The 15,017-nt window shown below is 52.7% G+C and overlaps 4 protein-coding genes across 4 annotated transcripts; 2 read left to right on the top strand and 2 right to left on the bottom strand.

Moving 5' to 3' along the window:
* Positions 1-914: 914 nt before the first annotated feature.
* Positions 915-3,213, top strand: BO70DRAFT_426931 (uncharacterized protein). Its single transcript, XM_025547844.1, has 2 exons — positions 915-2,774; positions 2,834-3,213. The coding sequence occupies exons 1-2, from the start codon at positions 1,380-1,382 to the stop codon at positions 3,047-3,049; spliced, it is 1,611 nt and encodes a 536-aa protein (XP_025402496.1). The 5' UTR covers positions 915-1,379; the 3' UTR covers positions 3,050-3,213.
* A 163-nt stretch (positions 3,214-3,376) lies between these two features.
* Positions 3,377-4,682, bottom strand: BO70DRAFT_309533 (putative bis(5'-nucleosyl)-tetraphosphatase; the record flags this gene model as incomplete). Its single annotated transcript, XM_025540129.1, has 2 exons — positions 3,377-4,448; positions 4,557-4,682. The coding sequence occupies 2 exons, from the start codon at positions 4,680-4,682 to the stop codon at positions 3,501-3,503; spliced, it is 1,074 nt and encodes a 357-aa protein (XP_025402495.1). The 3' UTR covers positions 3,377-3,500.
* Positions 4,683-5,269: 587 nt separating this feature from the next.
* On the bottom strand, positions 5,270-7,374 carry zfpA (putative C2H2 finger domain protein; the record flags this gene model as incomplete). The annotated part of the gene is made up of 2 exons (XM_025539172.1): positions 5,270-6,747; positions 6,816-7,374. The coding sequence occupies 2 exons, from the start codon at positions 7,372-7,374 to the stop codon at positions 5,270-5,272; spliced, it is 2,037 nt and encodes a 678-aa protein (XP_025402494.1).
* A 5,025-nt stretch (positions 7,375-12,399) lies between these two features.
* Positions 12,400-13,631, top strand: BO70DRAFT_165357 (uncharacterized protein). The gene is made up of 3 exons (XM_025538324.1): positions 12,400-12,629; positions 12,926-13,242; positions 13,330-13,631. The coding sequence occupies exons 1-3, from the start codon at positions 12,557-12,559 to the stop codon at positions 13,579-13,581; spliced, it is 642 nt and encodes a 213-aa protein (XP_025402493.1). The 5' UTR covers positions 12,400-12,556; the 3' UTR covers positions 13,582-13,631.
* Positions 13,632-15,017: the final 1,386 nt, after the last annotated feature.

Below are 15,017 nucleotides of genomic sequence, written 5' to 3'. Positions count from 1 at the left end.
GTATACTTGGATTTTCGACGAGTCCAGGAGAACAGCCATGTCGATAGAGAACATCGGCGAGCCAGCCAATAGCGGTGGACACACCACTCGCAGATCCAACGGGTGCCGTCCGACTTGCTCAGATCAAACGTCCCCCATGCTCTGGAAGTTCTGGATCCTTGGGGTCTGGCTGGTCATTGCGGTCACCGCAGTCTCGGAGGATGGATGGATGGTATGATGGAAGCGGATGCGCGAACAAAGCCCTATGTAGCTACCCGATTGGCCTCGCGGCACTGCAAAACAACCACAACCACTGACAGGCGCAGTCGCAGTTGATTTTCGTCAAAGGACCAACACAGGCCGGAAATGTCTTATTTTCCCTTTGATTTGATCTCTTGCGCCACAGCAGACGATCCCCTTCAGGGGTCTCCATCCGGGCTACGGGTGGTCCCTAGCGAGGACCGGTATCGACTGATCCTTGCGAGGGATCTAGAAGAGGACCATGGGGAACTGGGCCATTTTCTGTCGTAATGAACCATGTTGCCCAGCTGAAAGCATAAAGGGGTATAGTGCTTCAGCTAGCATTGTTTAGTCCGGGGGGGGGGAACAATATCGTTTTGTACAGAACAAGGAATAAGCTCCCGTTCACGCGAACAAGTGCAAGCCGTATCGGAACATGGGAGTAGATCCAGGGAGCCGGGGGGTTGAAAGCGATTCAGGGGATCCGGCATGATCGCTTTATATTGACGACGAAGATCTCATATTTTCCTCGAGTCAGATCTGCTTTGTCCTCTGTTTGCCAGTTATTCAATACCTTTCCACTGCCTCTCCTGCTGGATGAAACACCACCTTTAGCAGGCCGTACCGCGTGTTCCGAAAACCCTGTCTAGCTACTTCTCGAACGGGCGATTATTGCCTTTGGGGGGGGGAAGCCACTGAGACATCATCGCTGCTCTACCAGTAGCGGGAGGGAAGAAATCTCTCACTCCGGGCCCAGACAAGTGTAGGGGAGACAGCATCGGCGCTTCCAGAAGGGGATACTTCATCATCGCACTCCCCAATCATTCATTCATTTCCTCTCCTGCCTGTCTTCGACCAATGCTGAGAGGACCCCGCCACTGATCTGAGGGCCACGAGCGATTAGAGCAGAGCAGGCCAGCCCAGGCCCTGAGCATTGAAGGCCGATTGGTGTTCTTTGGGTGAGTCAGCCAGATCGGGCAATCGAGTGAAACATCTCCATATAGATCTTGAGTGTCTGCAGGCTTCCTTGGTAGCTTGACGCATGACCTAACACCATAATCCAATGCGCAGACTGTTCACCCAAACGTCTATATCCATCAAAGCATAGGTCACAGTAGCGGTGAAGAGAACAAAAGACCCTTTTGCTTCATTTTAAAGCCATGCTGCGCGTCCCTGTCGATCCAGATGATCCCCAGACTGTTACAGTTGGGAAAACCATCGTTTCGTCATATCTTTACCCCCGCTACCTCTTCCTTGGAGACCGCAGAGCCTCCTTCCAAGTGCGATCCTCTGATATGCATAGCAAGCCGGCAAAGCTTCCTATCAGCGTCGTCCATCCTGACCAAACGGAAACGGATAGGCATCTTTCGAAGGATCTCAGCAGGATACCGAGCCTATATACAATGATGCAGAACCAGACGAAGGAAGGAGACCCTTTCTGTTGGCCCGAAGGTAGCACCACCTTCCAGGTAGGAAAAGGGGCAGCAGATGGGTTCCAGAGTCAACCAACAGCGCCGGCTCGGTGCTATGGTATGCCACATGAGATGCAAAGCATCAAGTCAGAAGATTGCAGCCAGTTTGACGTGCCTGCTATACACTCAGAAGCTCACTTGAGGTCCTTCTTGGATGACAATATTTATCCTGGTGATAGTGCTATTGATATCGGTCCCCCAACTGCCGACACCGCCGTGTTTATGGCTGCCAGCGGGCCCTACCTACCGTCAGTGACCGAGAGAGAAATGATATCACCGAACACATCCCCGGACTCTTCCGAGTGTACGTCTGAAGGCGGCAGGCACTCGCTTCGAGGGGTGGAATGGCTGGATAACAGTGTGGAAGACATGCCTCTATCCAAATCCCAGGGATCATCCGACGTTGGAGACGGAGGCTCCACGTCGGCAGTCGAGGGCGGTTTCATGGAAGTTGATGACCCTGGAATGGCTGACACAGTGCTTCGGTGGCCAGCGTTCCAAGTCACGGAAACATGCGACGCAGCTTGTCAGGGTGTCAGCCCCAGTCAATCCACATGGGACACACCGCGTCTATCAAGCATGGCACAGCTGTATGGGGACATCAACAGCGCGTTTGACCGAATTGTCGCGGTGAACGATCCTTCAGACGGCCTCCCCTCATTCGACAGCGACAATAGTGTGCCCCTGTTCTCATCGTACACCTCCAAGTCCCACTACCCGCCGCCAGTGGTACCCAGCAACGATGGATGTGAAGCCAGTCAAGGATGCGGCCAGATTTTCCCTGGTGCCGATCTCTTCCAATCCCTCAAGAGCCCCTACCGAATTAACGAGCCATGGCAGCTACAGGACCTCGGTGGTTCGAACACATTTTGCCCGGGACAGCTGATGGGAAGATCATTGCCATACCCGATCGACATGAAGAATGCGTTCTTGATCAACTGCAAGCTCCGCGGGATGTCCTACAAGGAGATCAAGCAATTCGGTGGATTCAAAGAGGCGGAGTCCACTCTCCGGGGCAGATTCCGCACGCTGACCAAGACCAAGGAGCAGCGTGTGAGGAAACCGCATTGGCATGAGAAAGACGTAAGTCATTGTACCTCTCCCCGAAGAGTCTCGCAGGATCCAGGATTGACACCAGACAGATCCAACTCCTCTGTGAAGCGGTCGCTGCTTGTTCGGAAACCGGAAAGCAGCCCACGGGCTATGCCTCGTACTGCCGCCCGCGAAGCGTCATGCTCCCGCCGAAGGTGTCCTGGAAAAAGGTGGCTCAGTATATCTCGGCGAATGGGGGATCCTATCACTTTGGCAATGCGACTTGCAAGAAGAAGTGGTGTTCGGTTTACGGGGTGAAACTGTGAGGGGATTTTATCAGGGATGGACATGGTGGAGCGATGGCAGGTCATGAACTGCTCCCTGGCCACGCAGTCCAGAGGTACAGCCATGGGCCCAGTAGATACTAATCGAAGTCTTGTCCGCTATGCAAACACTTGAGGTTGAGCAAAGAGTTGCGAGGGGAGCAGAGAGGCAGGGAATCGAGAGGCGTAGAAGTTGGGAAGTTGAGTTGTTGTTCGACAATTCACGTCGTAGGCAGCGGCACGTGATCCCAGCAGCATCAATGTCATCGGATGCCCTTTGATCCTCTGCTACTAGATAGTAGTAGTTTACAGATCTGGCAGCAGCCTTCCCTTGGGAAGCGATAATGCAACTGCGTGCCCCTACGGACTCCTACGATCTATACACATATGGCAAAGATACGGTGGTCACCAATGCTAACTACAACAGAGACGGAACAGAAAACATCCACGCCAACTATAGCACAGAGAGTTCCCGCAAGTCGGGCTGGGGGTACCCAATCTCAGCAAGCACATCGCCGAGGGCGGAAGGACTACGGCGCAACTCATCCCACTCCGCCTCCGCCTTGACCATCAGCGTACCGGCCAGAATGGTGCCGTTCAGGGCGACAACGCCAGCCTCAGCAACATCGGCGCTTGCATCCACGTCAACCGGAATGCGTGCATCCTCAGATCTTCTCGGGCAGATCATCATGGTCGAGTCCGTCATGGCAAGATTGTAACTGATCGCAGCGGGACCCGTAGTCGATTCCGGGACTGCGATCCTTGGGCCACCCGTTGCCGTGGCCACCGCCACGGCATATAGAGATAGATAGATACGATGAAGAGTTTCAGCAGACGGGTTCGGTGGCAGAGGAAGAGCGAAATGCGCAAACGGCACTTGGCCCAACTGCTGGTATTCCGAGCCGCTGGACGGAGGCGCCTGGGTGGCGACGGCATCAATCAAGGGTCGCCAGTTCGCCGAGTTCGCCGAGTCTGACTCCGACTCCTCCGGGGCCATCGCCTCGACTGGGAGGAATTGCAGGTGTCTGTGAGGTTGGCTTGCGCCACTCTCTGGCCCGGAGTTGAAGAACGCGAACAGCTTCTTCATGGAACCCGTGGTCTCATCATGCCGACTCTCGTCCCCCCACGCTTGAATACAGGAATACGCGGCCTCGAGATCCTCCTTGTCGAGGAGGTCTGTTTGGGACTGCCAGGCCTTTGTGGCGAGGATAAAGTGGTTCGGGATAACGGGGAACTTGTTCAAGACCAGGAAGTGCGACGGGTTCTCGCGGGGAATCTGGGCGATCAGAAGGTCGGGAGACGGGTCTTGGAAGGGGTCGGGTTTAGGTGCGCTGGGGCCCTTGTCGGGCTTGGGGGCACCGGATGGTTTCTTTGCGAGGGCAGGGCAGTATCGGAGTTGGTACTGAGATGGGAGAGAGCACGATTAGCCAGCTGAAGCCACTGAAGCCAGTGATGCCAGGAGGAGGGCGGAGGAAAAGGGAAAGAGACGCGGGGAAGGGCAGCTCCTGACCGGTATCCCTGAGGCGTAAATAGTGGCCAGATGGGTCGAAGAGAAGATCAGATGGCCAGCATCCTTGGCAGTGACGAACCGCCGGGCGACCAGGGACGACAGGGCTTCGGAGAGACCCAGCTGCATGTTGGCGAAGGTGTGATCGTGTTGTTGCTGAAGGCGCGATCGGCCGGGGGCGTCGGAGGTCGCGATCAGGCGCCGTGGAATGTGGGGCTGCGGCGGGCGGCACTGCATTTCGTACCAAGGGACGCTACTACTATATATCTACCACTGCAAAAGCTCAACCATCTAAATCTCATCTAGCATTGGGTTTGTTCTGTACCCGATTAAATGTAGAGAATGGCCTGCATCCAGAAAGAAAGAAGAGTCTCCTTTTCATGGTCCCAGAAACGCCCAAGGCACAGTCTGCCAAAAATCAAAATAAAAAAAAAAAAAACAAATCAAAATCGTAAGTGTTATTACAGGATCATGGGCACAGCCTCCAAGAAATAGTAACCATCAAATCGATATGGGAAAGAAAACACAATAGGAAAACAGTGGTATCAAAAATGGTGGCCAGACCGAACAGCAATAGCAAAAAGAAAAAAAATAAAAGCAACCGCTCTCCTCATGCCACATATGCTAAACGTACGACATGCAAGTTCGACAAGCTCAAAAGAAATGTAAATAATGGACGCGATGCATAATATGAAAAAGCGACTCGCGATGGAGCCTTAGGACATCATGTCCAGCTCTGCGTCACTGGGGTGGTACAGGTCTGGCAGCAGCATGGCCGGCTGTCCGATGAGCTGGCTGGAACCATTGTCCATCCAAGGCCCGCGCTCTTCGTCGTTGGCGCTCAGGACACCCTCGGCGCGCTTCAACGTCTCGACGTCCAGGTCGGTCACGTAGGCTTCGCGGCTGGTGCCATCTCCGGCACCTCCAGGTAGCTTGAGGCGGACCTCGAACTCATTGTCGAGCATCATCTCATCCTTCCACAGGCGGCGTTGCCCGTCAAACACACAGAGGACGCGCTTCTTCGTCTTTATGCTGCTGCTCGGGCAACCCCAGGACTGGGGGTAGCGATCACGATTGTTGCGTCGCTTGGATGCGGTGGCGCGCATCTTCGGGTTGGCATTCGTGGAGTGCTTGCTGACAGCGTTGTTAAAACCCAAGATCGGACGGGAAACGGCATTTGCGCCTCCTTTGGTTGTCTTCAAAGAGCCTTTGCCCGATCGCGGGTTCGAGTATTCATAAGTATCGTCATCTTCATCGTCAAGTTCGTCATTGTATCGATCAACGGTACCGGCCGTGTCGAAGATCATGTTCCTCTCCATCGTCTTCTGCACTTCCTCATCGTCTTCGACCTCCGCAAGCCGCTGCTGGTTGATAAGCTCGCTGGGCTCCTCCTGCTGCACAATGCGAAGCACACACTCGTCCAGATGCTCGTAGAAGTCCTGGGCATTGCTGAACGTGTTGGAGCAAGTAGAGCACTTGCCGGTGGCGTCGGGGCTGTAGCCCGAAGCACCCTTGCTCGTGGAGGCAGCTGGGCTCCTCTTACGGCAGTTGGGCGGGGTCTGTTCCACGCCATGGACGGAAGTCAAGTGGCGCTTGAAAACATCCGCCCGGTTAAAGCTCTTCTCAGCGGGCGATCCAGACCCGGGGCAGAAGCCGCACACCATCGTTCCTTTGTAGTGGGTGAGAGTGTGGCGGTTCTTGTCGTACTTGCGAGCGAACCCCTTAATGTGGTACTCGCAAGTCACGATGGGGCACTTCTCGGGTCTCTCCGACTGATGAGTGAGAATGTGGGCCTTGAGGTCCTTGAAGACCCGCCGGCATTCGGGAAATGGGCACCGGCCCTTTTCCTTGGTGTCGTCATCAGACTCGATGTTGCTAGCAGCGGGGCTGGGCTGGGACCGGTTGGTCATATGGGACTGGATAGAGGAGATGGATGACCTCCGGTCGTAGACCGAAACGGGGCGTGACTGGGGCATCGAAGGCACAGCCGAAGGGGAGGGTGCGGAGATGGGAGCGGGTTGGGAGAAAGATTGTTGCGCATGGTAGCCTTCGGCAAGGTGGAGGTGAGAAGGGTCGGGGGATTGGGGAAGATATCCGCCTTGCGCGAGGAAGTAATCAGACTGCTCCGGGTAGGAAATGGCAGGTGGTGACAGCTGAGGTTGCTGCTGAGGCATTGAATGAATCACTGAGGGATCTGCCGAACATCAAGTGGTGTCAGCAAGGCTGGCGAGAACAGAATCGTTCAAGTACATGAAGACCTACCAACAAAGCTCTCCGGGCACTTCGGCTGGTAGAAGGCATCCGAGTCCAGCATATTGCCCATGTAATCGGTTTGGAAGAAGTCACCCATGACCGCAACAGGGTGTCCCAAGCCGTTGGTTGTCTGGATCCAGTCTTCAGAGATGACATGCGCAATCCCCGAATTCGGCGATCCAATGGTGGAGGAGGATGCGCTCGCAATTGAGGGACCAGACGCAGCGGCAAGGCCGGGGATGAAGTGGTCAGAAGGATGGGGCAGGGACGGGGGCGTGGCGGGCATGGAAGGGAAGCTGGCAGCTTTATTGGCGTCAAAGGTCTCGGAATACACTGGGGGAGCATGGTAGAAGGATGGCTGAGCGAGAGCGGAAGGATCATGGGCGTGTGCGAACGCGGTCAGATCGTCCATGTTGTAGGCAAAAGGGTCGAAGTTAGGATCCATTGCGAACTGCTGGAAGTATGGGACCTGCTGCTGTCTCGACGAATCGAGCGCCAGCATTTTGCTATCGTCGGTGAGGTGGGTCGGGTATAGGACGAAATCGGGATTCTCTCCGTGGCTTTGCATGCCCACGCTTCCTTCAATGGCTGGCTGTTCCTTGGACTGCAGGTGATCGAATGCGAGGGTTAGGGTCGGAAGGAAAAGGATGCAACCGATCTGCAGAAGGAGGAGCATTAGCCACTCTGATGTCTCAAGCGATGATGTGAAATGGATATAATATCCGTCTCGGGATTGAGTTCACAAATGGGGACGGGCCGCACGGGAACATACTATGTAGTTGTCTGATGCTGATGCGGTTGTATGTACAGCCGTCCAGTGATCCGACCAGAACCGTTCAGTGAGTCTCGGGGATTTTCCCAGAGAGGTCCGCCTGTTTCAATATATGACGGAAGGGCTTCGCGGAGAACGTGGATGGCGGGCGAGCTTGGTGTAGCAGCAAGGCGAGACAGATATATTGTTCCGGACCCGAGAAGGTAGGAGAGAATAAGCAAGCACGAATGATGAGATGCAGGTGGAGGTAGTAGATGGTAGATGCCCTCAGGTGAATGGAAGGTATGGAGGTATGGAGGTATTGGGGGGGGGGGGAGGGGGGGAGTATGGGAGTCGGAGATCCTTGCTTCGCGGAAGAATTGTAGAAGAAGAGACGGAAGTAGACAAGGAGGGATGGGTGCCTTCTTGTATGGATCGCAATGGATAACAAGGCCCGAGCTGGGAGGGAGGAAGACAAGGAAGAAAGAATGTCAGGATGAAGACAGAAGAAAAAGATCGGATGGAGGGGGGAGTAAAAGCATTGTTAAATGTTATATGATTGCTGGCCCTATGAGCGCAGTGTACTACGGGCTGCGACTACTATTGGGACTGGAGTGGATAGGATTAGACTGTGGGATTGACCAACTACGGACGAACTAAGAAACCAAACTAAAAAAAATCGAGCCCATCCACTCTAGTACTGGAGGTTGCGGGCACCGCAGCAGCAGACAGGGGAGTGTCATGGGCCTAGTACTAGTTGGACTAACGCCGCCAGTCTAGCGCGGGTCCAAACTGACCGGGGGGGGGGGGGGGGGGATGGGGGGGAAGAGGTGTGGGTGGATGCCAGGTGGATGTGGGTGTGGATGATGCCGATGGTGGTGATGTCGATGTCGATGATGGTGGAGGGGGGGAAAGGGAAAAAAATAATAATAAAATAAAAAACCAAAATAAAACCGAGGGGAACAGAGAGAGAACAGGGGTAACCGAAGTGGGGATGGAGCCTGCCGGGCGAGCAGGGGCAGGGCAGTGAACCGGGCCTACCAACTAGGTGTATTATTAGCACCTCGATACGCCGTACACACCTTTTACCGCTAACCTTGCAGGCTGCGGCACTGCCTGGAGACTGGAGAGAGAGAGAGAGTTCCTCCTCATTTAGCGATCTTCTAGATTTAGTGCTCTGGGTTCAGATTTGATTTCCCTCCTTCCCTTTTGCGTTTCCTTTTTTGGATTTTTTTTATCTAGGTTTTTGTGGTCTGTGATTATTATTGTTATTATTATTATTATTTTATTATTATTATTATTATTATTATTATTATTATTATTATCATCATTCTACTTTATGCATTCTCCCTTTCCCTTCCTTCCTTTCCATCGCAACAGATGTATTGTACGGATTATTTCGTTGCAATTTAATTCTGCCCCTAATTGTCCTGGGATCGGGCCCTGCCGCAAGCCCCTTAGGCTTCAAGTCTTTCAGGTATGGGTGGTGAAGGATCTGCTTGGCTGGCAAGCATGGGAAAGAGTCGGAATTCCAATTGTATGTCCAGTACTCACTCACACCATCTGTACTTACATACAGTGTATGTATGTAGGTAGGTTCATACTTACAACTGAACCTTACCTTACCCCCGAGAATTACTTACAACAGTAAAAAGAAAATCCCGAAGTGATCCACTCACCACCACTCGTCCACCCTTTTGCCAAAGCCTCCACCAGAATTTTAGCATTTACAACCGATTCGGACCCTATGGGAATCGAGATGAGGCGTTCCTGTTTCGTACATTACCTAGTATTTTCTCCCGCGTTTTCCCATCTGCCCGTGCTATTGGCTGACACCGGTGCGGTTTCTCTGTTTTCATCTGCATGTCAGGTAAGCAGCTACTATGCTAATGTATTAAACCGGGGAGATGGAAGATTATGGAGCTTCGTCTCAAGCAAACCCCCGTCTTTCACCTAGATAGCTACCGCCCTAGGCAGGTGTAGATAGGCGACGGTACCAGAATATATGAGTCGTAAGGGCGCTACTAAAAAATCGAACCATCCGAAACCGATCCGATATGGAGGCTTTGAGTTGAGTCTTTGCGCCTGGCGCACACGGGGTCGCCGTACTCCGTGCATTCCAGACATTCGTATCCGCAGGTGTCATCGGCAAGTCCGTGGTGGCACATTGTCTGCTCGAAACTTGGCATCATCGGTGGCCCATTTGGCTATCCACCAAACCTTGTCGGTTACGTAGCGGTTGAAGCGGTTTGCCTGCCGGTGGTGCTTGCGTCTACTCCGCATTCCGGCTACAGTAAGCATGCTGTTGCTGCCATTGTTCATCATTTATGATAAGATGGTGGCAATTTCCCCCCTCAATAATACATACGTATCTCCCTCCAACGGACAAAGTACCTATCTTACCTTACCGACGTGACCGAGGGCAGGCGGGTACCTCCTGGGCCCCATAGGCTATACTCCATCAGAGGCGATCGGATGGACACCTTGGTCGCTTTCCGATTCTGGTGGACACACCCGACGTGAGTCCCCCAACACCCACGACCTGGCCATGGTCGATCACCTCTCAAAATTAATAACCCAACAATGCAAAGGAGGACGTTAGTAATGCAACGAAGTCTAGATCGAATAATGATATCGTGGTCGACCTGTCACTCTTCCCTCATGCCGCAGAATCAATCCTCTAGGTGGAGCGCTTCCTTCGTCCCTCGTCCCGTCAACATGGTTCAAGATGACAAGATCATCCTTATTCCAGGAGACACAGAAGTGCTAGCAGCAAACTAAGCAACTGGATCTGGGCTATGGCCGCCAGTTCCGAGCATCGTCGCTCAAGTCGCCAACCTCATGGGCCTGTTGACGATCTTAGTTGAGCTCAACTTTCAGAAACGTGCATTTTCGAGTGATGGGAACGATTGGCCAACAGCCTACGGCGGGTAAATGAAGCGTCATGGCCCTCGATCCAATCACGACCTCGAGACGGTACTGGACGGGAGACGGATTGTCATTTAGGGCGTCGGGCGTGGACAATCAATTTGCCCAAAGCGGACGAACACGGTACAGCGTCGAACTGGAACCCTTACGGAGTAGGCAGAGCCGCACAGGCTCTCTGAAGTCTGAGTGCCTGAGATTTCCTCACCTTAACGTGGGATCCTATAATCAATAGTCTGATTCCCTTACACGCCAAGGAACCCCGACAGGCAGTCCGTCGCACGTTCATCTACCAGGACATGAGGACATGAGGACACAACCGGTCGATTCCCGGATTTGATTGCAACGAGCCGTCATGTCCACGGTGGACACCTCGCAACTGTGACATGGTGAAAAGGTGAAATGACATGGCACGCAAACGAAAGTCCAAACAGTGCGGTACAAAATGTCATCGAGGGCGCCAGATTAAGTGGGTCTTCTGTGGCTCATGCAAGGCTGAGTCGTTCGATAAAGTACTCCGTACTCCGTACCTCCCCCGTACAATGATAATACGCAGTAACAAAGAACAAAGGATCCGTGCCTCGGCCCTCGAGATTGTTGTTCTCCGTATTAGGAAAGTACCTATCACTCCAGTACCCAGGTCCCAGATAGGCGTACTTAGTACTGTTAAGTGCAGAAAATTTGGGCAAGTAAGGAATGACAACCCATTTCTAAAGATCATCCCTCGGCGATAGTCCGGGTTGTGGGCAACCGCGTGCATCACATCCACGGTGCTTGCCAAACTGCAGGTGCAGAACGCAAGTGGTTGGAAGTAAGTACTATGGAGTCTGGGACTGGGTACTCCGTCCGTGTCTGAGGTTGAGTCAAGAAGAACGGCACACGCCGACGACGCTCTTCTCCGAAGGCTGCTGCTGCTGCAACTGCAACCGCAACTGCAACTGCAAGAACGCCAGCGTCGGTGAAGACGGAGCCACCGAGCCACCGAGCGCGCCTTAGCGCCACAGTCCGGTTGAGCCACATCCCGAGTTGCCAGCGCCGAGCGTAGTACCGTGTGTCATCGGGCGGATCTTGCCGCGCTTCCATTGGAAGATCCCCGTGCGCTACTGCTTCGATGACTGGAGTGAGGCGCAGCAAACAAGTCTACTACACCGCTTCCTCGGGTCGCGGAGGCATGTTGTGATGTCTTTTCTACACACAACGATGTCATAGTCTATCCACCGGCCAGCATGATCGGGAATGTCTCCCGCTAGAGCTGACCGATCCTCTCAATGCGAATCCGGAGAACCGGAGCAACCGCTTCTAAGTTTGGCATGTTGATGCTACCGCTAGTGAGGGGGTCTGCAGTCAGTCCTCTGTGGCACTCTGTTTTTAACTTCCTACCAGTCAGTGACACAGAATACGGCGCAGTACACAAGGGTGTGGGGTTCTAGAAGGTATTCGAAACATGACCAAGACTACTGCACGGTGACAAATGTGATGTAGGTACCTGTGGGGCATGCCTCAATTTTTCTTTTCCTGCGTTTCTTGTGCTTATTTTTCCCCCTTCTGTTTTATTTATTTTTATTATTTTTTTTCTTGTTCTGTATTTCTTTTGGCCTTATGCCCAATATTGTGGCTTCGTTTCATTAGAGCCGCCATGGAATTCTAGATGTTCCAGAAGTCTACGACCCCTATCCATATCACGCGCTCTATGGCCTGACCTTGATCCACGCCATTCACGAGCCTGACATGATCTATATCACAGCAAATTAATAGTCTAGATAGCGAGAAATGCTTCGTATACACCTCATTCCTCATATCTAGCCTCCTGGGAATATGAAAGATGAGACCCACCCTGGCACTATAATACATTCATTCACGGAGTACAGACACGACCTTTTACCGAATATAGAAGGAACCTAATCTCCTACCTCTTAGGCTCTTCAGCTTCATCCAGGGATCACTAACCCCTACAGCAAGCATATTAATTTTGAAACAGTGCTGGGAACGAGCTCAGGAGATCTCAGATGCAGGCCGACCAGGGTGCATCCAGGCACTTTTCCTTCCCGCCCATACACGAGGCGATGCAGCGCCGATGGACCAAAACCCCAGTGATTGTCGCGCACGTGGCAAAGACAATGCTGATGCGTGTAACTTAATTGATCCAGGTGAGATACTCGAAAGTTTACCACAGTGACGGTCCCCTTGTCCTTACTAGCAAATCCCGCCTCTCAGGCTTACCCAGGAATAACATCCTGCTAATGTTTTAAGCATTGCCGACAGCAGCTTATTTCCGGGCCAAAAATACCCAGCAACAAACAATGGTCGTTTCCATACCACTGGAATAAACCAAATTGTTGCTGATATGGGCTAGTTCGAGGAAACTGTCATGCTGAGAAGCCGGGGGGACCATCCCTGATTTTCGTAAACCTAAAGCCTGTCTGACACTGACAGCCCCTCCTAGAAACCAAAAAAAAACCCGCTAAAGGATTAACAGGGATTCACTTAGTCCTACTTCGGGCGTGGGCGTGGGCGTGTCCAGGATGTCAGATTAACGGAGAAAAAAACACGATCCCTACTTTCCATGTGTCTGATAAAATACGGACGAGGACTCTAACCCCAAGGGAGAAAGGCGATCACTGGGTTTCAGCTCGTCCGGGAAAGGATCGACCGGATACTAATCGAAAGATTGGCCCAGCCCGCGATCCTATTCGACACAGCACATATTTACTACCGCCAACTTACCTAAATTTAGGAGACCGCGCGATGGCGTCAGGTAAAGTGAGTGTCTTAAGCCCCCCCCCTCCTCCTCCTCGGGCGGCGGGCTGCACCAATCACGAGGTCCAACGGCACTAACACGGCCAACAGCCAGTGCTATCTTATCGGCGGGTTTTTTTTTCTTGGTTTTTCGTGGATGGAATCTTGCAGCAAGACGCATATATAATTAGAAGCAAAGGTTGGGATAATGTCCAAGGTACTGCCGTCGAACCGAAACCTCGGTATATGCACAATGCCACAAACATCGTCGACTCCGTACCTACATACTGTAGGCATATGCACCAGTCCTGTAGGTACCAGATATACGCAGATACACAGAACATTGATACAGATACAGAATGACACATCCATACATCCATCACAGCATTCCGACGGGATCATGTCCAACCCCCCTAGTCCCTCCCCCCCCCCCCCCCCCACATCACCCCACCCCACTTTTTAGAGCAACAGTTTCGCATGTCACTCTGTGCCCGGCCCCGTGGTGGCAGGTGCCAATTCACCAGGGGTGCCCCATTGTTGTCTCGACGACACATAGTACTAGATGGATACTAGATAGATACTATCTACTCTAGCAGAATTACAAATTCGGCCCCCAAAATCCCGTCCGTGGCCTGGCCTAACCGCAGCGTGGGATGCAAGGGATCGAATTCTCGCTTGATCCTACCTACTTAAGGAATTCCAGGATCCAAGGAATATCCATCCGCCCATCCACCCATCCCACCTGTCTATCTAACGTGCAGTAGCTCGACTCGTGGCCAGAAGGGGGATAAGAAGGCTAAAACCGTCGCAGACAGGCCTCAAACAAGCGCCGCGCCGCCTGACCGCGGCGCATCGGGCGGGGGTCTATAGATAGCACCCACTATAGAGTACTGGTTGTATGTATGTAGTAGCACCTCGCATCATCTCGCATCTGGCACGCCTCTCAGACCCATGCAGTGCGCGCCGAGGGAAGTATTTTTAAGTATGAACATAGCAGTATTGGATTGGATGGGGGGGAGGGGGAGGGGGCTTAGTTGCATGCGCTATCCTGGCGCTTGCATTGCATACCCAAGCGCTGGGATGCTGACCCCTGACTTTCGGCGGGCGGTCGCCAGTAGGAGGGCGAGGAAGGCTTCCAGAACGACCGCTTTGCCGCCCATGAAACCAACTTGAAACAATGCGATGTGTCCATAGGTCTGCTAATTTTGGTGGTTCCGGGATGGTGCAGACTGCAGGTATTGCATCACCATTATTGCCTTCGCCGTCCCCATCGCCATGACTGTCGATGTGGCATGTTTCTGGGTCTCGTAGTAGTGGTATTTCCCGACTAAGTACGGATTAGAAGCGCTAGATCGCGTGGAGGACTGAAAGACCTGAAGTAAGCGCTCCTACTAACTATCTATCTATCTAACCGTTGGGGGGGGGAGGAGCTCGTTGGTCTGACCCAATCGTAATTTGACGAGAGAACAATGCTTCTGTCTAGATGTTATGCTTATTTTGGCTGTTATTTGTTTTCTTTTTTCTCTTTTGGTAATAAATAAAGAAGAAGGGGAAAAAAACAAAAAAAAAGCCGGATTGATAAGAAGGTGGTGGTGGTGCCTGAGAAAATAGATGAAGTAAACGAGCACAAACGGGGTCCGGAAGTCCTTCAGGGCCGAATTCCAAATAATGCCCAGGCCCTCCAGAGTCCAAAGTCCAGGGTCGCACGGCGTACCCCAGTATATATTAATTAAACATAATTAAACGCACCAGACCATTCTTCTTCCTGCTTGTTGTCACGACTCGCGAGATTGCTCCCG

The sequence above is a fragment of the Aspergillus heteromorphus genome (genome assembly GCF_003184545.1).
Source record: "Aspergillus heteromorphus CBS 117.55 chromosome Unknown BO70scaffold_4, whole genome shotgun sequence".
Lineage (NCBI taxonomy): Eukaryota > Fungi > Ascomycota > Eurotiomycetes > Eurotiales > Aspergillaceae > Aspergillus > Aspergillus heteromorphus.
The sequence above is the reverse complement of the archived record's forward strand: the minus strand, read 5'-3'. Positions and strand labels throughout refer to the sequence as shown.